Below are 25,433 nucleotides of genomic sequence, written 5' to 3'. Positions count from 1 at the left end.
AGAGCACGAAAATGTTTGAGATGAATTCGGAAATGTTCTGTCTGAAGATAAGACAAACTAGGGTAGAATAGGTGCATGACCTTGAGATCCTTGAATGACATCCAATTTTCTACGTCAAATTAGCAGCTACGTTGCCAGATTGAATTTTATTTCTTCGTTATTGTGAGGCGAAATTTATGTCCCTCAGTGGAAGCAGAAGGCTAAATGATAATGATGTACTGGGTGATTCACCGCGATGGCCTATTAGACGTTTATGGAAAACCAATAATAATTTTGTGCTGAAAATTTACACAATTTCCTTTTAAACCGGAAACAGAGTACTACTTTCTTGTTTGAAACGGCACACCCAGTATATTATTGCATTATCAGATAATAATAATAATCTTTATTCTCATGATCAATATATGAACAATACATGAGAAGAGAACACGTCACAAATAACAATATTCTAAGAAGTACTGACAAAATATTCATGCAAATTGTATGGTTCCTGATTCAACAGAAACTCAAAAGCCTTCTTTTTGAACTTTTTCAAATCATTAATTGACCGCAAAAACACAGGAAGAGAATTGAAAATTTTCATGCACATAAACTTGACACTCTTCTTGCTGAGAGTGAGCCTGAATAGTGGGTACCAGTAAGGCTGGGTGTGTCTGGTACAGCTTCTGGAGACATACTGATTGAAGTAATCACTGTTATTTTTTATGAAAAGAAGACATCGATATATGTATAGGGCAGACACAGTCAGCAATCCACACTCCCTGAACTTTCCCCGACAAGTCTCATCTTTAACATTCCTCGGAGAGTAAGTTTCTGAACCACAAAAATCCTATCCAAGTTGGAGCTAGACCCCCAAAAGATAATCCCATATGACATGACTGACTGAAAGTTGGCATAGTAAACAACCTTGAGAACTTCCAGGCTCACATGCATTCTCAGAGAAAACAACGAGAATGAAGCCGACGCCAGTCTTCTGCTAAGCTGCTCGGTGTGCTCGTACCACTTCAGATTCCTGTCCAAATAGATACCCAGGAACTTTGTTGTTGTCGATATATGTGCCTCAGTGGTGCAATAATATTGTTTCAGGGAGAGACTGTCTAGTTCGATCTGTGCAAAAACAGATATACTCAGTTTTGTTGATATTAAGGTTCAGTCCATTCTCCCTGCACCAGGATGTAATCTTGGAAATCGCATCGGCTGATGTAGTTTGTAGCTGTGAGATGTTCGGTGCTTCTATGAGCAGATTAGTGTCGTCTGCATACATAATCGGTGCTTGACTTTCTGAGTAGAACACTCCGGGAAGATCATTCACGAAAATTATGAACAAGAGCGGTCCCAAGATGCTTCCCTGTGGAACCCCCCGGGTGATAAACTCCTCTTCAGAGGCATATGTAGTGCCATCAACTGCAATCTCAACCCTCTGCTTCCGATTTGACCAATAGTTTTTAATGAGGTCCAGTTGTATACCTCTTATGCCATACCGCTCCAACTTCCAGAGCAGCAATCTGTGGTCCACACAATCAAAAGCCTTTGACATGTCCAAAAAGATGCTGTGCATTATTAAATAGATTAAACTTTTTGAAGAATTTCAGAAACCTATTTGCTAATATTTTCTCAAAGATCTTCGAGAACGATGGAAGAATACTGATGAGTCTATAGTTCCCATAATCCTCAGCATCACCTTTCTTGTAAATAGGCTTCACCACAGCAACTTTAAGTGCATTAGGGAAAATGTCTTGTGAGAAAAGTTTATTGATTATCCTAGTGAGAGGTTCAGCTATCAAGTGTATGGAGCGTTTTATGATGTTGATAGGAATACCATCATATCCAGCCGAGGCTTTACTTTTCAGGTTCCTCACAGCTGACATCACCTCATCAACCGTCACCTCAAACAAAAAAAAGACTTAGGGTTTATATTGGGTAGGGACTTGTTCTTTGCCCCTTGTTCAGAGTTATTTGGGTCCATGTTATGCGCTTTCTCAATGAAGTACTTGTTAAATTGTTTCACAACATTTTCTAGGCTACCTTGAGGAAATCTGTTGCTGCTCGCTTTTGGATTCTTTCTTATGTTGTTTATGATATTACATGTAGTTTTGGTTTTATTTGAAGAATTCTCAATTTTCCCTTCGATAAGGGATTGTTTTAGTTTTCCAAGAGCTTCATCATATTCTCTTTTCGTTCTTTTGTACTGGGCCAGAAAGCAAGGGTTGCCTTTATACAAGACAAAGAGCAAATCCGATTTCTCCTTAAGAGAAATTATTTTTGGATCCTGATAAAATTTGGCCCTATTCTTTGTTTCCCTGGTCAACACAAGAGGAAATGCTTCGTCGAACAATCGACCATATCGCTGGTGGAAACTGTTCCACATGTTCTCAGGCTCCTGGTCGCCCTTCAAAGTACTCTCCCAATCAACTTCGGCCAAGGAATTTAGGAAGTTATTGATCGAATCTTCAGTGTACCTACGAGTTCTCCTGATGGATGGGGTCCGCACAGCAGAAACATAACCAGGAATATGAGTTTTCTGTGCTGTGTGATCTGATAAATGACTATCAATTATGCTGGATATGGCATCATGGATATTTGTGATGATATTATCTATACAAGTGGCAGAATGTGCTGTTACACGTGTTGGTACATTAATAGTCAACTTTGCTCCAAAACTTTCCGTTATGAACTTGAATAACATGGCAGTTCGCTCTTCGTTTGAGATCATATTCATGTTAAAATCCCCTGCTATGACAAAATCCAGGGATGAGCTACTCAGTATCTCTAGTAAGTGAATATACCTATCTATGAATGCCTTAATATCACTTTCAATTTTGGAAGGTGGTCTGTATATACAGATTACTACTAGTTTACCACTGGTGGATTTTAGTTCACATGCTGAGCACTCAAAAATATTAGTTATGCCTAGTTTCTGTATATCCAGCCTCTCTTTACATTCCTTTGGTTGATGATAATTTCAGCAATATGGCAATACTTGAGTATAAGCTCAACGGTTCATAAGTTAAAGAGATTCCTATAGATATCTTATGAAAAGTTTTTTGGAAAAAACCTATATTTTTTGTTCATGAATTGTAATAAATTATTCGTTAAGATGGTTGAAAATCCATAAACCAAAAAAATTTTCAATTACGAATAATTAATGACATTTCATGATATGTCAAATTTAGGTATCCAAATTTCGATTTTAGTTTCTATGTTTTCGGGAAGTCATAGACTACTCCACTCAGTTAGAAGTTGTAGTATTTCCTCAGTTCAAGTTTTTCCTCGGTAACTCTTAAATTTTTCATATTCAGAATCAGAATAAATACTCAAAGATATATGTAACCTATTATTAAAACTGTCCCGACTGATGGCAGGAATTTTTTTTTTTTATAAGAGTTTATTTATCAGTAATCAGAATACATTCTATGAGCTAATTTTAAGAAAATAAAATAAAACATGTCGTGAAGATATTCTCTCCATTAGAAGAATCTCTAGTAGTCCATCAGGTCAGTTGGCCATTTCCTTTGCAGTCTTCTTGTTTCGTTGACTTGTGTTAAAGGTTGTAGAAGGATATTTGTGTGTACTTCCAGTTTAGACTGATATTTACTACTTCTTGTTTTTATGACATTCAGAACAGAGGATATTTTCAGATCTTCATGAATTGTTTGATTAGTAACATACCATGGTGCGTTGGCTATCATACGCAGTATCTTAGACTGGCATCTTTGGATGATAGCTATATGCTGAAATCTTGCGCCAGCCAAATATCGAGACCCCTTACTGAAATTATCCGTTCTTCACTCAGTTCAGCCCGAGTACCAAAGGCATGGCGAATAGCGAAAATAACCCCCATTTTCAAATCAGGAGACAGGCTATCAGCATCTAATTACCGCCCCATCAGCTTAACTCCTATAATAGAAAAAATCGCTGAAAAAGTAATCTGTTCGCGCTTGCTCTCCTTCTTGGTTTCGAACAAGATAATTCCATACTGTCAGCACGGTTTTGTACCCGGCCGCTCTGTGATTACGTGTCTGCTTCAGTCCCTGAATTCATGGACAAAGTCCCTTGATTCGAACTCGCCAGTGGATGTGGTCTATTTAGACTTTTCAAGAGCATTCGATCGCGTTCCTCTGAAAAGACTCCTTCTCAAACTAAGCCATTTTGGCATCAGAGGGCAATTACTCAAATGGATCGAGTTATTTTTGAGTGATCGAGAGTTCACGGTCAGAGTCGGTGCTTCATCTTCTAGTAGCAGGACTGTAACTAGTGGCGTACCACAGGGTTCTGTGCTCGGCCCACTGCTATTTCTGATTTATGTGGCTGATCTTCCACAACTGGTATCCTCTGAGTGTTCAGCCTATGCAGATGACTTTAAATTGTTCGCCAATGCTTTCTCCTCTACAATCCAGAGTGATCTGAATCGTATCTCTGAGTGGTGTCAGGATTGGCTTCTTCCCCTGAATATTCAAAAGTGCAGGGTTTTACATTTGGCAGGAATAATCCGAAGAGACAGTACAACATTGATGGTATTCCACTTCAATCTGCCGAACAACATGGCTAAATGATCGCAAATTATTGCAACCAATTTCAGATGACGATAACGATTTAGGAGTGATCATGTCATCTGATTTATCTTGGTCGGCTCATGTTGATAGTGTTGTGTCAAAGGCGAAGAGAATGGTGTATCTAATAAGAAGGACCTTCCCCAGGTGTTCTGTGAGTACAGCTAAGACTCTGTATACCACTTACGTGCGGCCCATCATGGAGTTCGCCGGTCCTGTTTGGGCGGCGGCACTCGCGGGTGATCGGGAGAGGCTCGAGAAGGTTCAGCGGTATGCAACGCGTGTGCCGTATGGTGAGATTCGCCCGAGCTATAGCGAAAGATTGCGCCTGTTCGGTCTTCGTTCTTTCCGTGAGCGCCGTGAACGTGGCGATTTGATAGTGACCGATAGAGTGTTACACGGTCTGTTCGGTTGTGATCTGAGCAACTTGTTTGCCCTCAATACTAACAATCTTCGTGGTCACCAGCTGAAATTATACCACGAAAACTATCGGACATCTCAAAGACAACATTTCCTCTGCAACAGGGTGTTTGATAGGTGGAATTCACTACCAGGCTGGATAGCGGACGCCCCAAGTGTGAATACTTTTAAAAATCTGTTGGATGCACTTTAATGTGTTTTGGCATTTTCTTTATTTTAGGGTATTGGTGTTATGTAAATTTTTCTGTATTTTTTTCCTGAGAGTTATAGGCTTGTATGCCTCCTCTCTTATCCATTTTGTAATAATAATAATAATAAAAAAAAAAATTTGACTTGCTCGCGCATCCCCAAATTTCATTTCCGTACGTCCAAATTGGAGTTATTATTGTTTTGTATAAAAGAATTTTATTTTCTAGAGACAGTTTTGACTTTCTCCCCATAAGCCAATAGATTTCCTTGATTTTGAGTTCAACTTGTTTCCTTTTCTTTTTTATGTGCTCTTTCCAAGTAAGTCTGGTATCTAAGTGGAAACCTAGATACTTGGCCGTTTCTGCTTCTGGTATTGCTTTTCCATTCAGGTGAATTGGTGGGCATCCTTCTTTCTTCAAAGTGAAGTCTACCTTTTTTGATTTTATTTCATTCATTTTAATTTTCCATTTGCTGGCCCAAGATTCTACCATATTAAGATGTTCTTGTACAAGTTTTGTTGCTGTTGTGGGATCTTCATGGCATGCCATTAAGGTTGTATCGTCTGCAAAAGTTCCAGTTGTTGTGTTGTTAGTTGTTGGCAGATCAGAAGTGTACAGAAGATAGAGGATTGGACCCAATACACTTCCCTGAGGAACCCCGGCTTTAATTGGGTAATTTTGAGATGTTTCCTCGCCTATTTTTGTCCTTAATTCTCGATCCGTAAGATATGATTTCAAAATGCTGAAATGCCTATTCTACATGATTTCTCAAACCAGTAATAACATTGCTAAAATCAGAAAATGTAATGAAAATTTTGTTGGTTAATCTCATTTTAATCAATTCTTCTTTCAGTGGAATGAAGATATTTAGGATGCGAAATCATTTTCTTCAGAACCCTTCATATATCAATTCTGACTTTGAAAGTAAATGGAGGAATAGATTTGATTGCGAAATATTAATCTTTTTTTACATAAGCCATAGAATTGTTCCAAACATCATAGTCGAAATCATTAAAAGCATCAGTCACACAACGAACTTAAACTAAGTAAAAATGCATTTCAATAATACCCCTATAGACCACACTGGTCTATGCAAATTATTAGAAAGTAATTAAGAAGTGATAAATGCAGCCAATGAGTGTAACCAAAAACGCTCTCAAAGTGGCAAGGGGAATACGAGGGGAAATATTCAGCCAATAAGATCAATCAAATTGGGACATTTTTGTTTCCAGGACGATTTGTTAAATACCGGGGTTTATTTGAGAGTATTGATAGCAATATTTTCATAAATTCCAAAGGAATTTCTGTAAACTTGGACAACCCTTGTATAATTGAAATATTCAGGCTTCCTCCAAGTGACTTTGGATATACTATACTAGCTTTTAGCTGGTTAAGGGTCAGGAATAAATAAATAATCAAAATTTATAATTACTGTCTCTCTCATTCCCTCTTGCCAAGTGAATGGAAAGAAGGAATTTTGATTACCATCCCCAAGGCAAATACAGATAATTCTAACATAGAGAACTACAGGCCTATTACACTTCTACCTACATTGGGAAAAATTTTGAAAACATATTGGCAGACAGAATATGCAATGAGATAGGAAAATATATACCACCATGTCAATTCGGATTCAAAAAGAAGACATCGACTGTGCACCCTTTAATTATACTCACTTCAAATGTTCAATGCAATAGAAAAATGGGAAATAAAACAGCTGCTATATTTATGGACATTCAAAAAGCTTTCGACAGTGTCTGGCACGCTGGTCTGATCTCCAAAATTTTCCATCTAAAGTGTCCCATTCATTTGATAAATATTATAAACAATTTCCTTCTAGAGTATTCTAGACAGAAAATTAAAGTCTGGGTCAAAGGTGAAACCTCAAAAGAATTTACAACAGCACAAGGACTACCACAAGGCTCACCACTCTCTCCTCTACTCTACAATTTGTTCTGCAGTGACATGTACAGGCAATCTGATTTCAGAAACCAGAACATCGACAGTCTGAAGTATATTCTCCAATTTGCTGATAACACAACTTTAATATTCCACCACAAAACACTGAAAGGAACCCAAGGAAATCAAAACTCGTCATTTTTAACCATGGAATCAATGTCAACTCTCCCAATAAAGAACTTGGAAGTAACACAATTACTCCAACAGATTCATGCAAATACCTAGGCATAAAGATTGATAACAAATTGAACTTCAAAGCACACTTAAAACTTCAAAACAAAAAAGCCATAACGCAAGCTGGGCATTTTAGATCTCTTACATATAAAAACATGGTAACAGTAGTAAAACAGCTAGTACCATATACAAAATGATATGCAGACCTTAATTGGACTATGGACATATAGTATTCTCAAATTCGACAAAAACAGCTCTGAATAGTAGCGGACAGAACTTGCTTACGTAAGATTACAAAAATGAGACATCCCAACAAACCACTGCACAACCCATCCAATCAGCTTTTATATCGGACAACGGAAATAGAACCAATACTGGAAAGAATGCAAAAACTAAGCAAAAAATTCATCTTCTTCTTCTTTAGGTGCCGTCTTCTATCGAAGGTTGGCGATGACTTCCGCAAACTCTTCTCTTGATTGTGCCTTCCTTATCAGTGACTGAATATCCAGGCCAGTCCACTCTTTTATATTCCTCAACCATGTCATCTGTCGTCTACCATGCCTCAGTAGGTGCCCAAGATATGATGTTTTTCTCTTCTTGATTATGTCCAATAGTTCCCGATCCATATTCATTCTTCTCAGAACTTCTTCATTTCTGATGTGATCCGTCCACGGAATTCTCAGCATACGTCGAAATATCCACATCTCAAAGCTCTCCAGTCGGCGCAAAGTGTTCACCTTTAGTGTCCACGCTTTCATGCCGTACAGCAATACACTATAAACGTAGCATCTCACCATGCGGTAGCGGAGGGCAAGGCTCAGGTTTCTCGAAATGAAAAATGGTCTCATTTTCAAGAAAACGTGTCTGGCCTGTTCTATTCTGCTCTTTATCTCCTTGTCAGGGTCCAATCCATCGTTCATTATGCATCCAAAAATTCATCAATAACCAAAATAATATCAACATAATGGAGCCATTGATACATTACAGTAGGCAAAGTTGCCAGCTTTGCCACTTTTTGAACACTTGGAATCACTAGGATGATGTTTATTTTTATTTTCTTTAATATTTATAAATAATATGTAATACAAAAATGTATGTCACTGTCTGGAAGACTGCGGAATAGCCGTTTGATTTACATGATCAATAAATTTAGTTTTTCTTCCTCTATCTCTCTATAGGTATTCCTGTGGATTCGGGATATTCTGTTGCTCCCCACCATTCAGGCGTTTATCCTGTTCATGAAATTCTGTATACTGCATGGAAGAAAGTATGGAATATCAGAGTTACATCGACAGAAGAATATCCTCATTTAAGACCGGCTAGGTAAGAGCTTATTATAAATTTGAAATATGAAATACTTTTTTTCTTGTATTTCTTTTAGACTCAGAAGAGGTTTCATACATAGAAACATCATGGTACTTCCTAGGCAAACATGTGGCCTCTTTACTCATACAATGATGATCGACAAGTATCCTGGTGGACGTATGAAGTTGGATGAGTCCATACAAGGGGGAGAACTTTTTCAAACAATCGTTTACAATCCAGTAAGTAATTTTCTAGAAGAATCAATACGACGTTTTTTAATTAATAAAGGCAGAAACATACTAGTCCACGCAACGCCATGCTGGCTCGACCTATCGACTCTTCAATTGGCCTTGTGTGCATATGTAAAGCCCCAGTCTACGGGTCAATTAATTTTTGTGAAGAACCAGTTCGCTCGCGTTTATTTTTTATCTAACTGCATACATGATTGACACCGCATGCCAAATTTTTAAATTGTTAACACTGCAAAAAGATGCATTAGTATATAATTGTGAATTTTAAATTGTGCGTTATTTAAGATAATTTTCTTAAGTATTATTTTTTCTTATTAATTTATTTCTCCTTATTATTTTTTCTTGTTAATTCATGCTTTTATCAACCGTCTGAAGCTTTGAATATAAGGTAGAACTGTGCATTGCTAAACATGGGGAAACTTTTGAATGTTTAATTAGGTAATATGTGCTATTAACATTAGTTTGATTCTTTCAAATCTAATTTATTTATATTTCGATCAATGATTGATTTGTCATTTATTTCTCTATATATACTCCTTGAAATATGCTCAGTAGGTTTTGTGTAGAAGATTTTCATCATAACCATTCTAAGTATAAAACACTTTTAAAATGGTTCACCCTGATTGAAATGACTGAATAATAATTGAAGGAGCTACTTCATTTAGAACTTGTTATGATATTGCGAAAGTTCTGCCAATTGAGAATTTTTTGAATTATTATGCAGTAGTTATTTGAGTATTGTAAAGATGAATAAACAAAACTAACTTGTTTCATATGCAGGGAGAAATTTTTTGGAATTACAGTCATATTTTGAATAGACCTAAAAAGAGTAGATTGAAAAAGTGAAGATGTGGTTCATTAATCAGTTGTGAATATTTTGCCCATGCTTTTTGCCGAATTGTTAGGTCCTTATAAAATGGGATATCACGTCGTAAGAAATAGACGCTCTCTCTTCTTTGATGACTCAACAAGTGAATGAATCAAAGAAAATCTGGATTCTCCAGATCAGTAACCAACAGTCGCTGTCAACCAGCGTTAAGTTGTGCTAGTAGGTTTGATTATAAGGAAATCAGTGCTCCCGATATTCGTGAGTAACGTCAGTCTGTCCTGCGTCGACTAAGTATGTTTCTGCCTGTCGGTAGCCAACGGTCTCAACCAGAGTTAAGTTGTGCTAGTTGTTCGCTTATAGGGAAATCAGTGCTCTAGATTTTCTTTCAATAATCAACTTATTTATATCGACTACAGTAAATTGACCATTTAAGGATATCGATTAACGATATCCTTCTTTCAATACTTGTTGGCGGATGAGAATCTTCAACTTATAAGGGTACAACTTTACTTCTATGTTACTGTAAACATTCTTCACCATCAAGGTCTGTAGATTACACAGGTTGTCTCGTAACTTGGGTTGAAGAGTGGGGTAACGCGTCATCCGGTGTCTGTCAAGGTCTATAGAGTGTCTGTATCGCCATACGCTCTATTAGTGTAACGTCACACACCGCTATTTTTGGTTCTCCTGTCAGTTTTCGGAATCCAAACAAATAAATTGTCATTCAAATTAGTACAGGGTCGTCGAAGAAATTGGCTTATTTTCATGAATAAGACTATTTGAGGAACAATTTCAGTATTAATTGATAGACAGAAGGAACGAGGTTAATACCAGTAAGTTTGAATCCTGTATAATTCCCCAGATTTTGTAAAAAGCCGTGTTTATTAGTTTAACTTCAAGTTCGAACTTACTGGCATTAATCTAGTTCCTTCCCTTCTGTCTATCAATTAATAGTAAAATCGTACCTTAAATAATCTTATTTATCAAAAGAGGCCAATTTCTTCAACGACAACGTACTAATTTGAATGACAATTTGTTTGTTTGGATTCCGAACACTGACAGGAGAACTAAAATGGTGTCATCACTAATAGAGCGTATTGGCCATCATTGACAGATATTTTACCGTAGCTATTTCATGATTGAAGATATTAAAGACTATTTAGGAGAGGCTACAAACGATATACGCCATCAAACTAATAAGAAGATCCGTGAAAACCCACGATTTCATTACAATCAAATGTTATTTATTTGAATGTGTAAACCGAGTGACGTCACGAATGGTTGACGCTGATTGGTTGAAATTTACGAGACAACCTGTCTAAATTTATAAACCTTGCTTCACCACCTGGGGCGTAATTTGTCGTATCATGTTTTTGATACCTTAATCATATATGGTTAAGCAACTAAAATACATTGTTTTAAAGTTGTAATTCTGTCATTCATTTTTAGATCAACATTTTTATGACTCATATGTCGAATTATGGAAATGATAGACTTGGATTGTATACATTTGAGTCTGTGATAAAATTTATAAGGTGCTGGACCAACATACATCTAACTTCAGCCCCTCCACTGCAAGTTGCAGAGGCTTATTTCAAACTGTATCCCAGCGAAGTAGATCCTGTTTGGGGGGTGTGTATGAAATAATATTTACCAAATAAAAAAGTAACCTACATTTCATTTACAGAATCCTTGTTTGGATATGAGGCATCAGAAAATATGGTCAAAAAATAAATCCTGTGATTCCTTACCCAAATTCTTAGTGATAGGACCACAGAAAACAGGAACAACAGCTTTATACACTTTCCTCTCTCTTCACCCAGCTATTGCTAGTAATACTCCTAGTACCGATACATTTGAGGAAATACAGTTCTTCAATGCCCACAACTATCTGAGAGGCTTAGACTGGTAAAATTTACTTTTTAATGGTACTGGCCCAGAACACACGAGTTGCAAAATAATAAGGTCGCCGCGATAATTTTCAATCCTACCTTTTTGATACCTATCAGAGTTTCGGTGCGATGACGCCGCGTCATTTCAAATTTCAACCCTACCTCTTTAATACTCAGGATATTTTCCATATTGGGGACTGTTCATTGCAGTATTGTTTCTACTATGAGATGGATCAAAAAAGTTCAAATTTGAAAAAAAAAATAAGAGGAAAGCACTGATATGAAGTCAAAAGCTTTTGGGCGCCCGTCATTCATTCGCCATTTAGCGCACTTGGAGATCACATAGGTATATATAGAGTGAGTCAATTGTGTCTGATCGCTGAATAACTCTTGGAAATTTTTGGCTAGAAAAATGATTCAAATGTTGACGGAATCGACAGTACTCAGCGCATAAGCTTAAATTATTTTGACTCTACATGCTGCTCCAAAAATGGTGAAATATCACCCTGTTTTTTTAAATGAGATTACCTAATTTTTATATCATACTCATAATCTCCATGAAATTCTAATTTGGAAAACCCTGCTTTTTACCATTTTTTGTGGAATTTTTTACATGGGCCACTTTTTCGATAAATTTCATGGATATCATGGTCTTAACTAAAGTTCATATCTTGAAAACCACTGTAGATAATTGTTCGATTTTTTTTCATTCAATTCTTGAAATGTTTTCAAGTCTTCTGCAAATTTACTCTACGGATGGTCAGAAAGACACTGCAATTATCAAAAATTGACCTTCAAAAAATGTCAATAAGTCCTATTACTTAAATAGCACGCCCTCAATCTTTTTGGCAGTGAGTTGTCTTCAAGTGCGCTAATTGGAGCATTAATGAATGAAAATCACAGACATTGTGAGGAAATGATCTGTTTCAGCAGAACGACCTCTCAAAAAGTTACTTTTTTCATAGTCTGAAGTAAAAAAGTTTCCTCAATAAAGAATTCTACCTCCACCTCGGAATCTACACTCTCCATGGCTGGATTAAATAAAATGAATAATAATAAATTGAATATCTCATACGGAATGGTGGCTAGACTCAAACGACGAGTCGATCGCATCGAGTGGGTCTTTACAAGTGTAAAGCCCTAGATGTGGAATTAAATTTATAACGGAATTATATATAAACTTACAAATAGCAGATTCATCTTTCTCTGAAATTGTGCTGATGGCCTATGTTTCTAAGAAAAATGAGGAGCTTTTGAGTACTCGTCTATTCATGCGTCAATCGAGCCCTTGAAGACTACAATACACTTATATAGTCTCCATTGACGCATAAATGGTTGACCAATCAAAATTCCAGAGCCCTAATTGGATTTTGGCCCATTAACGAACTTCAGCCAAAAAGCATGTATTAAAGAACTATCTTTCATTTAATACATAACAATGTTAAAGCAATATAGGGGATTGTTGGCAATATTTTCATTAGTTGCCAAAGCAACAAGTAGTGGGGATAATAATACATATTTTGAATTTGGTGTAACAGTAGTGAGGGTGCAATTGCATAAATAGTTGTTCTTAATACACTGCAAAAATGACCGAATAATTCCTGTTGTAATTTAATACAACACTTCTTGTGTGATTTTTTCATTTAAGATTTATTCTATTCACCTACGACATTGACAATCTTAATTTCCATTTTTATATATATTATTATCTGGGTACATTACCTGTAAAGTGTTATTAAAAGGTCGCTTTTGAATCTATTTGGAGAAAAAATTAATTTTATCCTTAACGGACGATTACTGATTCTCTAAGGAATTATATAAATATTATAAATTATATATATTATATAAATATTATAAATTATATACATTTTTTTTCTTGCAGGTATATGAACTTCTTCCCGGTTGATGTCAATTCCACCACTAAGTATTATTTTGAAAAAAGTGCGACTTATTTTGATGGAGAATTGGTTCCTAGACGAGTTCATTCACTTTTACCTTATGCAAAGCTGATTACTATATTGATATCGCCAGCTAAGCGGGCATATTCTTGGTATGAGCATATTAAAGCTCACGGTGATCCTTCCGCGAATAATTATACCTTCAACCAAGTTATAACTGCGTCAGATACCGCTCCCAAACCTCTAAGAGATTTGCGTAATAGATGTCTCAATCCTGGTAAATATGCTCAACATTTAGAGAGATGGCTCACATATTTCGCTCCTCAGAATCTGCATATTATAGATGGAGAAGTACTGAAATCGAATCCTGTTGAGGTGATGAATGAAATGCAGAAATTCTTGAAGATTACTCCATTCATGAACTATACAGAACATCTAAGGTAAGACGCTATTATTTTTTTTTTAACTGATTATTGCATATTTACAATATACTTATAAATCGTCTACTGCCTTAATAAATAATAATAATAATTTTCCAATGAAATGCAAAATATTTATTCTATCGTCTAATATAATCATAATCGTTCAGATACCTGAAAATCGTAATTTGAGTTTTAGAAAGAAAAAAGTCAATCAGAGCCATGTACCGCTTTAGGGTGGCTCAATTTTTTTTTTTTTTTTTTTCATCAAATGAAGTCATACAAAAATCAGTTATTCATTTTATTTCCACAAATCTGGTTTATTTTTCGTTGAATTCGTATAAGCTGTATAACACTGAGATAATATTCTTTACTTATCTACTATTTCACCTGTTTTCCTACTTCAAACTACTCTTAATATATATTGAGTTATTGGGTATAGGTGACCAAATTTATTTCAGTGAAATACTCTTTATTTTTATTCAGCAATGACGACGTTTCGGCTATTGTTTGTAACCATTCTCAAGTCTAAAAACATTATCCTACTTCAGATCTTACAATAAATACTATAATATTTGAAATACTCTTTAAAACACAAAAAAATAAATACTATACAATTTTAAATACTCTTCAAAAACAAAAAAATCACACTTTGTGACACTATCTCAAACAACAGAGAATTCTCTCACCATTATGAAATAAGTATTTCTACAAGAGAGTAAGCACCATGGTTATTATTATTTGCATTCATGATCTTTGAGATGCGAAAACATATATGTAATTATATTCTTGGGAAATCTTCTCGCCAAACAAATTTTACGGAAATATCACATGGAAAAATGTGTGTTCTCGATGCAAAACGTTAGATAAATAAACAATCCATCATCCATCCTCCTTCAGTTCTTAATCAACAAACCTAACTCGTTGCTGTATGTTAGGTTATCTATTTCGTCTATTTTCATCCTTGATTATATTGGAATAAATTGAACTGAAATTCGCACAGTCTGTTATTCTATTCATTGAGTTTATTTCTCGTTTCATAAAATTTTTTTCTGCTATTTCTCTTTTGTTCTTTATTTTTTCCTTATATAGAATGTTGGATTCCTCAAAATCCATATCGTGGCCTAGCTTCAAAACATGTTCGGCTAAATAATAATAATAATAACATTTCTTTATTACCCAACAGGAATATCCCAATTACAGGGTAAAAATAATATACAATACAGTGCAGAACACACAAAAATAATTCAACACATCAACATGATGCATTACCCATTTGAAAATTCACTTCCCGAAACTCAACCAAAAACATTAACTCTTAGTTTATTAGCACTTTTACAAATACGGTTAACTGGAGATCGTACAGAAATATTAGTCCGAGCCGTAGGCAAATAGAAAACTGGTGTCGACCTCGCTGCTAGTCCCGGCACATTGAAAGACATCTTGGACAGAAGATATGGTGAGTCTATCCTGTTAGCTAACAATCCACGGGCAAACCTGGCACATTTTTCTTCATGTCTATCAAGTAACGAGGATATCCTCAACTCCTCCATAACATCAGAAAGGTCTGCACCACGCTCAGGATACCGCCCTGTTCTTTTGAAAAACACGTATTTAAAGAATCTCCTATGAATACACTCCAATCGCGACAGATGACAGTCATAATGGAGTCAATAATGGAGGTACCTTATTTATCATGTCACCCCAAAAAAACAAAAGGAAACAGTGGCTATAGGACTTAGTGATAGAGCAATAAAACTTTCTTCACCTATACATAGAGAAGGAAAATTGGCCTTAGTAAAACAAGTACTACTTGAAAATGGCTTCCCCAAGAAAATGATAGAAAGAATAGTGAAGAACCGCATTTTCCTTCATTACAACACAGAACAGAAAACAAAAAAAGAAATAGACTTGACAAAAATGTTAGTATTACCATACATAAAGGGTGCTGGAGAAAAAAATAAAAAAATAATGAAAAATATGGATATACAGTAGTCTTTAAAAGTGAAAACAAGCTAAATACTATTTATACAAAAATCAAAGATAAAACTGAAAAATGGGATCAGTCAAATCTAGTTTATTCAATTCCCTGTAAAACCTGCGATCTTAAAAATATTGGAACAACAAAGCAAAATTTGAAAAACAGAATTTCCGCACATTAGAGCACGATTAGGACGAATAATAATAATAATAATAATTGTCTTTATTCCCACAATACAAGATCAATACAAATAATTTTACAAAGAAAAAAATAACCTCGAAAATGTGAGTGTGCGGAATCCAGTAATGCACCTAAGTACATCTCCTGTTCAACTCAACCTGAACAAAATATAATAAATTTCATTGGTATAAAACAACCTAAGACGTCTAATTATATTAAAAAATTTATACATATATAATATTTACAAAAACTCTCTCTCTCTCTCTCTCTCTCTCTCTCTCTCTCTCTCTCTCTCTCTCTCTCTCTCTCTCTCTCTCTCTCTCTCTCTCTCTTTCATTTGGTTAGGACTATTTAAATACACAATTCATATTCGATTCTGCTCAAGTTGGTAATGAGAAAAAATACTGGACTTGAATTTTTGCAGGTTCAATATTTTTAGTGGAGAAGGAAGGTCATTGTACACAGAAGCGATGTTGTATGTGAAACACCTCTGGAAAAAAAACGTCCTATGCGCGATGTTATTAAACCTCTACTTCGAACATTTATATTGTGTACATGACTTCTTTAGATTATTTTTCGGTAGAGATATTTAGGTACTTTATTTACCAGGATTTTATGATAAAAACATGCAGCGTGATATTTACGGCGATAATCCATATTTAGCCAACCAATCTCTTTCAATTTATGCGATATTCTTTCGTATTTTCGGATGCCATAAATGAAGCGCAGACATGAATTCTGAACCCTCTGAATTCTCAGTCTCTGAGCACTAGTGAGGCAATTGCCATAGACAACATCAGCGTAGTTGAAGGTTGATAGAACAAGAGAATCGCATAATAGTTTCTTCAATTGTTCTGGGATGAAATGGCGATTATTGTATATCGTTCTTAGTTTATACCGAGCACGTTGAATACAACTGGAAACATGTTTATCGAAACTTAAATTGGAATCCAATGTAAGTCCTAGATTTCGTTTGGCGTCTTCTATTTTCAGCAAATTATCTCCTATTTTTATCATTTTCTTGATATCTTGAAAATGACTCTTTGGACCGAACAACATAACACAACACTTCTCTGGGTTTAGAAATAAATTGTGATCCAATGAGTACTTGTTCAATTCAGCGAGTTCGCCATTCATTGTCTCACATGTGTCATGAGCATTTTCCCTGTTGAATGACAAGTATACTTGAGTATCGTCAGCGTAATAATGTACTTTTGATTTTTTAAAGCAGCGGTTTTGCCCTGAGGTATAAATGGCTTATAAAGCGGGGCCTAAGATTGAGCCCTGCATTACGCCGGTTGTGGTTATCAGATCGTGCGATACGGTGTTATCGATTATTACCCTGTGCGATGTTCCCTCAAAGTAGCTTCTGAAGAATTGGATTGCGCCCTCGTCCAGTCCAATATAGTGGAGCACTGCTAACAATACTGAACGATCCAAAGTATCAAAAGCTCGAGTGTAATCCAACAACACCAGCATGGTATACTGGTTATTGTCGGCTGCTCGGACTATATCATCTACGATGTCAGATAGCGCAGTAGAGCAGCTGTGATCCTTACGAAATCCAGATTGTGTTTCTGGTAGTATGTTATTTGAGGTTATGTAGTTTAGAAGTTGTTCATTAACTACCTTCTCTAGAATTTTAGATAGGCATGGGAGAATGCTGATAGGTCTAAGATCTTTATATTGGGCATGTTCACCTTAGGTTTCGGAATCAGAAGGGCTTTCTTCCATGATTTTGGATATTTAAATTTTGTGATACAGAAATTAATAGTATTAGTCAATAAGGCGGAAAGTACGACTTTAGCCGAACATGTTTTGAAGATAGGCCACGATATGGATTTTGAGGAATCTAACATTCTATATGAGGAAAAAATAAAGAACAAAAGAGAAAAAGCAGAAAAAATTTTTATAAAACGAGAAATAAACTCAATGAATAGAATAACAGACTGTGCGAATTTCAGTTCAATTTATTCCAATATAATCAATGATAAAAATAGACGAAATAAATAACCTAACATACAGCAACGAGTTAGGTTTGTTGATTAAGAACTGAAGGAGGATGGATGATGGATTGAAAATTAAATCTTTAGTGTCAACGAAATTGGAATAACTCATTTATTTTATTATAAACACTACTTTGTTCAACAAATGGAATGTTAAACGTGAGTTTATGATGGTTTTTCTAATTTAGTAGCTTATTTCCAAGGTTTAAAAGGTATATCTTATGCTTGAGAAAACTTCAGTGTTCCGGTTTTCAGGGGTGAATTAGCTCATTTTGAAAATTTAAAATGGCTATATCTTTTTAACAGGGCCGAATCGGAAAAAATGTTAAATGAAAAAAGTGTTTCTTTTGACCTCAAGAATCTTCGGTTAAAATATATGTACAAGTCAAAAAATGTGTTAAATTTACCTTCTAGATTTGACTCGAAGAAGGGATTTTACTGCCAGGTCAAAAATAATCGTCCAAAATGCCTGGGCAGAAGCAAAGGTAGGCATTACCCACCGATGGATGAAAAATCACAAAAATTCCTCCAAAGATATTATGTAAGTCATAATACAGCATTGGTAAAAATGATGAAGCGGATTGGGATACGGACTGTTCCTAATTGGCTTAAAGATGACCTTTCTGATAATGTAGCATAGTCACGATGAAGACCTGAATTGAAATTTCGTACAAAATTTTTCAATATTTATAATTTAGCTGATTGTATATATTTTTATATTATGTATTTATTCCCATTGATTTAAGTCAAATGACACTAACACAAGACTTGACCATACTACATAGTAAAAAAAAATTAATGCAAATAGAGGTTGAACAGACTGATATTTCATTGAATACTTCATATATTAATATTATCATCACCCAAAAGGTTCTCCTTCCCTTTTGGAAATCCCAGATCTAAAATACAATTAGTTTATATTCTTAATAGAAAAGTCTACATTAGACTTTGATTCTATTTTTCTTTTAACATTATTTCTATGTGATCATATTTATGTCTATGTTCATTTTTCATAGTTCACATGAATTAACATAAATACTGTCAAAAAAATGCGTCAAGATTCATTCATTGTTCGACCAGTAAACCCTCAAGCAAACTCAAACTTTTTATCGATACTATGTTTTTGGTACACAATCAACATTTTCAATAAGGCTAAAAGAGGTGACCTTAACGAAGATGATCTTACACAACCTTTGGATGAGCATCAATCGTCACATTTAGGAGAAAAACTTGCAATACTTTGGTCTAAAGAAGTGATTAAAGCCAAAGAGAAACGCAAAACACCAAGGCTTCATTTAGTACTGTACAGATGTTTCAAATGGCAAATCGTAGGATTCTCAATAACAGCAGTGATTTTGGAAATGTTTGTCAGAATATCTCAACCTCTCTTTTTAAAACTTTTGTTAAGATACTACTCTACAGATAATTTGGAAAAATTGATAAGTCAAACACAAGTATCCAAATACACATACCTAACCAGAATTATATTCATTTATGATGAGGATCAAGGTCCTATCTCTAAAAATGAAGCCATTTTCTTCACTTTGGGAGTTATTCTTTCAAGTTGGATGAGTATTGGAATAGGTCATCCCTACTTGATGGGCATAATGCATCTTGGAATGAAAATGAGAATCGCTTGTTGTTCCTTGGTTTACAGAAAAGCTCTGAGAGTGAAACTAGAGTTAGCTGGTGTAAACTTGATGGGCAACGTGATAAATCTACTTTCTAACGATGTTAATCGTTTTGACAATGGAATCATGTTCCTGCCCTACACTTGGCTCTGTCCTTTACAAATAGCCTTTGTCACATATTTTATGTACATGGAGATGGGTCATGCCGGAGTTTATGGGATACTTGTACTCATAAGCGTAATTCCTATCCAGATGTGGTTAGCTGTTAGGGTTATGACTCTGAGACATCAGACCGCTCTCAAAACAGATGAAAGAGTGAGAGAAACTAATGAAATGATACAAGCTATTCAGGTTCTGAAAATGTACACTTGGGAAGACGTTTTCATGAAAATCATTAACAGAAGCAGAATGGAAGAAATGAATCTAGTTAAGCAAATGGGTTACATAAAGGGCGTGCTTATGTCGTTCATCATTTTTTCTTTTCGATTTTCCATATTTGTGACAGTCATCGCTTACGTTTGGTCTGACGGGGACATAACTGCCGAAAAAGTATTCGTTATTACCGCATTCCTCCTTATCTTACGCCAAACTGTGACTATATATTATCCACAAACTCTGGCTCAAGGTGCAGAACTCATAGTTTCCCTACATCGCCTAGAGAATTTTCTTAGCCTACCGGAATCTTCGGTAGGAGATCCCACGCCCCTAAGACCAAACTATTACCAAGAAATTGAAGATGGATTCTTGAGACCTAGAAAAGTGTCATCCTATTCCGAAAACACTTTCCTTAGGACCGTCGGAGCTTCTGTTAAAATAGACGGTGATGTAATTTTGAAGGATATCAATTTGGAAGTTGATCCAGGTGTGTTGACGGTTGTTATTGGTCCTGTAGGTGCTGGAAAAAGTAGCTTGCTATATCTACTGCTTGGGGAACTATCATATTTCGAAGGAAAAGTGGAAGTCAACGGAGTAATATCATATTCCTCTCAAGAGCCGTGGCTTTTCTCAGGAACAATCAGACAGAATATCTTGTTTGGAAGAAAATTTGAAAGAGTACGTTATGAAGAAGTTTGTTATGTATGTGCCCTCATTACAGACTTTAAGTTGTTTCCTCTGGGAGATAAAACATTTGTAGGTGAAAAGGGTGCCTCCCTTAGTGGAGGACAAAGAGCTAGAGTCAATTTAGCTAGAGCAATCTACAAAGAAGCAGATATTTATTTACTTGATGATCCTCTATCTGCAGTCGACGCTCATGTAGGAAAACATTTATTTGAAGAATGTATTAGTGGATACTTATCAGAAAAAATTGTGGTTTTGGTAACCCATCAGTTGCAATACCTGGAAGATGTTGAACAAATTGTTTTGATGAAGGATGGCGTCATTGAATTAAAAGCAGATTATGATCATATGAAAGATTCTGGTTTGGATTTTTCTCTACTTATGTTAGAGCAACTGACCCTGACAGACGATAGAATACACCGTCCATCAAAAAGCAAAAGATCTGTTTTACTTAAAATAGTGGCAGAAATTTCAAGGAGAAGCATAGCAGTTGCTACTTTCATTGATAAAGAAAATCAAAATCCTCCAATGCCAAAAATTACTAGAGAAATACACAGACTTGGTGGAGTTGGTTGGCCTGTTTATAAAGAATATTTGACAGCTGGGTCTAGTGGTTTAGGGAATTTTTGCATGTTTTTTCTGTTCGTCTTCACCCAGATAATTGCAAGTATTTCCGATTATTACCTTTCAATGTGGATCAATTTGGAAGAGGCACAAATTAAAGCAGAAAATGTATCTTGGACAACTCGGAGCACTCACATATACATATATTCCTGTATCATTTCCGTTTGTATAGTCATTGCAATATTGAGATCTATACATTTCTTCTACCTATGTACGAAAGCTTCATTGAACTTACATAATAATATGTTCCGAGGGGTTGTAGAAACTAGAATGAATTTCTTTTACAGTCATAACTCTGGTGAAATTCTGAACACATTTTCTAAGGACCTTGGTGCGATTGATGAAGTTCTTCCCATCTCTCTAATAGATACCTTTCAGATTTTTTTAAACCTCTTTGGAGTAATTATAGTTGTTGCAATTGTAAATCCATACTTCATGATACCAACAGTTTTAATTTGCCTCATATTTTATTTTATGAGAAATTTTTATTTAACAATCAGCAACAACATCAAAAGACTGGAAGATGTTACTAAAAGCCCTGTATTCTCCCACATAAATTCCACCCTGCAAGGAATAGCAACCATCCGATCAAATGGAGCTGAAAAAATTCTGACATCAGAGTTTGACAAACATCAAGATATACATAGTAGTGCATGGTTCACATACATCGCAACAGCTAGAGCTTTTGGTTATTGGTTGGACCTTTTGTGTGTTGTTTATATAAGTATCGTAGCTTTCAGTTTCTTATTTATGTCTATGGAAGGCAGTTTCGTTGGTTTAGCAATAACCCAGACCATCAGTCTAACCGGACTGTTTCAATGGGGTTTGCGTCAATCCGTAGATGTTGAGAATCAAATGGTTTCAGTTGATAGAGTCTTGGACTATATAAAATTAGATCAGGAGCCAAATTTGAAATCGACACCAGCTGAACAACCGCCCTCAGAATGGCCTGCAACTGGAACCATTGAATTCTCCCATGTTTTCATGAAGTACGGGCCGCAGGGCGCTCATGTCCTCAGAGACGTCACTTTTCTTATACAAGACAAAGAAAAAATCGGTATAGTTGGTAGAACTGGCGCAGGGAAATCGTCACTGATTGCAACTCTCTTCAAACTGGCGTATTTTTATGGAGAGGTAAGAATAGATAATTTGGACATAAGTCAGTTGAGTTTGCACGATTTGCGAAGGAAAATTTCTATAATTCCCCAGGAGCCGGTTCTCTTTAATGGAACGTTGCAGTATAACTTAGATCCTTTCAGCGAGTTCGATACAAACTGGATAATGAAGGTTCTAACTGACCTTGAAAATAAGGATGCATTAAATCACGGTAAGGATTGCCTACGACACATGATTATAGAGGGTGGGATTAACGTCAGTATTGGCCAAAGACAGATAATTTGTTTGGCTAGGGCTTTATTGAGGAATAATAGAATAATTGTCATGGACGAAGCAACTGCTAATATTGATGCGAAAACTGATAAATTCATACAGTCCATTATCAGAACTAAATTTTCAAATTGTACTGTTCTCACCATAGCACATAGACTCCATACAATAATGGATTTGGACAAGGTATTAGTAATGGATGCGGGACAAGTAGCTGAATTTGATCACCCCCATATTCTTCTACAAAATCCTGACGGGATTTTCACAGGTATGGTTGAAAAAACCGGCGAGCACATGGCCGAAAGTTTAAAAAAAATTGCTAAAGGAACTTTTGAAGCCAAAATAAAAACGGATTGAATCTTATAAGTTTAGGATGTCAGGAAGTCATATCAATAAAGTTATTGATGGATGTGACACTAGATAATTTCAAATAAAAATTTGTTTTTGAATTTCAATACATTCCTCTTGATATTATCAATCTGTTCACCTCATTACAAAAAGTTTTCAAATGTTTTATTGGCCTGAATTAGTTTAAGAGTTAATGAATTCAGTGTTAGTGTACATAAAAACAGAAATATTTATTCTTTTATTGTTATTCAATAATTTCAGAATTTTTGTTGTGGTATATTTTGAGTTAAAGGTAATCACATATCATCACATATTAGGCAATATGCGTTTATAGAAATATGAACCTAAATAGAACATACTAGAATGATAAGCTTGGTATTAATGTTCAATGTTGTACAGGGTGTTCTTTTCAAATTCATCTTCTGATTAATGTCAAACTAACATATCTTACTGAGCAAAGATATTTTAGTTATGGAAAAAATTACAACTTAAAAAAATTATTGCTTATATTCTATGAAGTTGAATTTGAACAATAATGAAATAAATTGTTGAATTTTACATTTGTTTAGTGAAATTGTAAATGGAAGAGCTCGCAATATTAGAAAATATTTTTCCTACATTTTAAAGTTGGGAATTGATATACGTCAAATATCTAAATAACTCCACCCAAATAAGACAAGAAACATTTCGATACTGAAGACTCTCTCAGTCGGATTATTTAATAGAGCTAGGTCATTCCGGGCCATCTAGCCGTAGTCGTAACGGTTTTTTACCTAACGACTCGCCTAGAACTGCTATAGGTATGTTCAGAGTTTTCTCGGTCGTAGATTGGAGAAATCCCCAGAGGAAAACCTCGGAAGATGTCCATCGCAGTTTTAGGTGAATCGTTAGATAAAAAAACAATTAGGGCAGGTTCACATGACAAGCGCTCAACGCGTGTTTTTACAACGTACATATATGCGCATGCATTTTATTCAAAGCGTATACATGCTAACGCGCGATTTTATGAAACGCCCATTGGACGCTGGGAATAGAGTACATGTATTTGTGAACGCGCGTTGAGCGCCTGTTATGTGAACCTGCTCTTAGAGTACGGCTAGAAAGCATTTAATTTGGACAAACGATATGTTTCAATAATTAACAATTTTTTTATGAAGCTCTTCATATCCATTTTTATTTCTACATTTTTCATTGTTATCTTCACTACTTTGCTATCATGAAAAAAAATCACCTAAGAATTTTTTTTTTTCAAAAAATTTACCAAACTATAGTGTTCATTTTTGCACTATGAGAACATTTGAAATTATGCATATCCAGAAAAAAGTTAAATGTGAAATAGTTAATGCTCTATATGGTACTAATTGTGTTATTAATTTTACTGTGTGAACATGAGGTATTTCATCGAATAATTTAAAAGTTTCATTTTATTTGAAATTGTCATCTTATGCAGTTTTTCATCATACAGATCAATTTCTGTTCCAAATATTTCCTAAATCAATTGTTTTGTAGATAGTAATAAATTTATATAAATTAAATTTGATAAAATACTTTATGCTATTTACCTCCAAGAGTATTGTTTGGTGCCATTTTTGTACATATTTTGTCTATATGAATGTTATCTCAATGTGATGTTCTCCATCCAATAAGAGTAATATTTACAAAATCATTTGTGTTCGTCATTGTTTTTAAAACTTATAATACCAAAAATCATGAAGTGACAATAAATATATTGACTTGAATTTTTATTTATGAACCCTTTCTTTGTATCCTTGATTTACTACTTTGTTTATTGAGAATTAGAAGTACCGATGGAAAAATATCAAATACAGATTATATCTCGAGACTGAAGTATCTTGTCCACAGGATATGGATATCTTCAAAAACTGAAGGTTTCAGTAACCTGAAGATAAAATTCCTTATAATTCAATGTGATTACTTCAACCTTGAATTAGGATAAACTGGGACAAATCAGATATATAAACTATCATTTTTTAAATGTTCCGCCAGGATTAAACTCTGGTGTAAGATATAGAAGCAGATGGGAAGTATACAATTTATTCTCGCATATCTACTGTAACAATAAAATGGAAAATAGTCAATTAACAAGAAGGGTTTGATATGAATTGAAATTCAAAACTAGAAACTTTAATTATTATCAAAAATTCCAATTGAAAAATGACTTCTGAATAAACTGGCTGGAATAAAAAAGCCTGTGATTTTTTTTACAGGAAAGATATATATATATATATATATATATATATATATATATATATATATATATATATATATATAGACAAAAATGTAAGGATGTTTCGATCTAGGAAATTCAGTGA

General features: G+C 35.1%; 2 protein-coding genes across 3 annotated transcripts in view; both read left to right on the top strand.

The window, feature by feature from the left end:
* Positions 1–18,700, top strand: part of LOC123678926 (bifunctional heparan sulfate N-deacetylase/N-sulfotransferase) — a 36,122-nt gene extending 17,422 nt beyond the window's left edge. For both annotated transcript variants that reach the window (XM_045616199.1, XM_045616198.1), the window contains exons 7-12: positions 8,470–8,614; positions 8,673–8,835; positions 11,126–11,308; positions 11,364–11,584; positions 13,451–13,906; positions 18,467–18,700. In XM_045616199.1, coding sequence (XP_045472155.1) covers positions 8,470–8,614; positions 8,673–8,835; positions 11,126–11,308; positions 11,364–11,584; positions 13,451–13,906; positions 18,467–18,692 — 1,394 coding nt within the window. In that variant the 3' untranslated portion in view covers positions 18,693–18,700. The remainder of the gene's footprint in view (positions 1–8,469; positions 8,615–8,672; positions 8,836–11,125; positions 11,309–11,363; positions 11,585–13,450; positions 13,907–18,466) is intronic.
* A 401-nt stretch (positions 18,701–19,101) lies between these two features.
* Positions 19,102–24,839, top strand: LOC123678925 (probable multidrug resistance-associated protein lethal(2)03659). The gene has a single exon (XM_045616197.1). It carries the CDS (start codon positions 19,102–19,104, stop codon positions 23,107–23,109), a length of 4,008 nt encoding a protein of 1,335 aa, XP_045472153.1. The 3' UTR covers positions 23,110–24,839.
* Positions 24,840–25,433: the final 594 nt, after the last annotated feature.

Source organism: Harmonia axyridis, chromosome 4 (genome assembly GCF_914767665.1).
Source record: "Harmonia axyridis chromosome 4, icHarAxyr1.1, whole genome shotgun sequence".
Classification (NCBI taxonomy): domain Eukaryota; kingdom Metazoa; phylum Arthropoda; class Insecta; order Coleoptera; family Coccinellidae; genus Harmonia; species Harmonia axyridis.
This window is presented reverse-complemented; position numbering and strand designations above follow the sequence as displayed.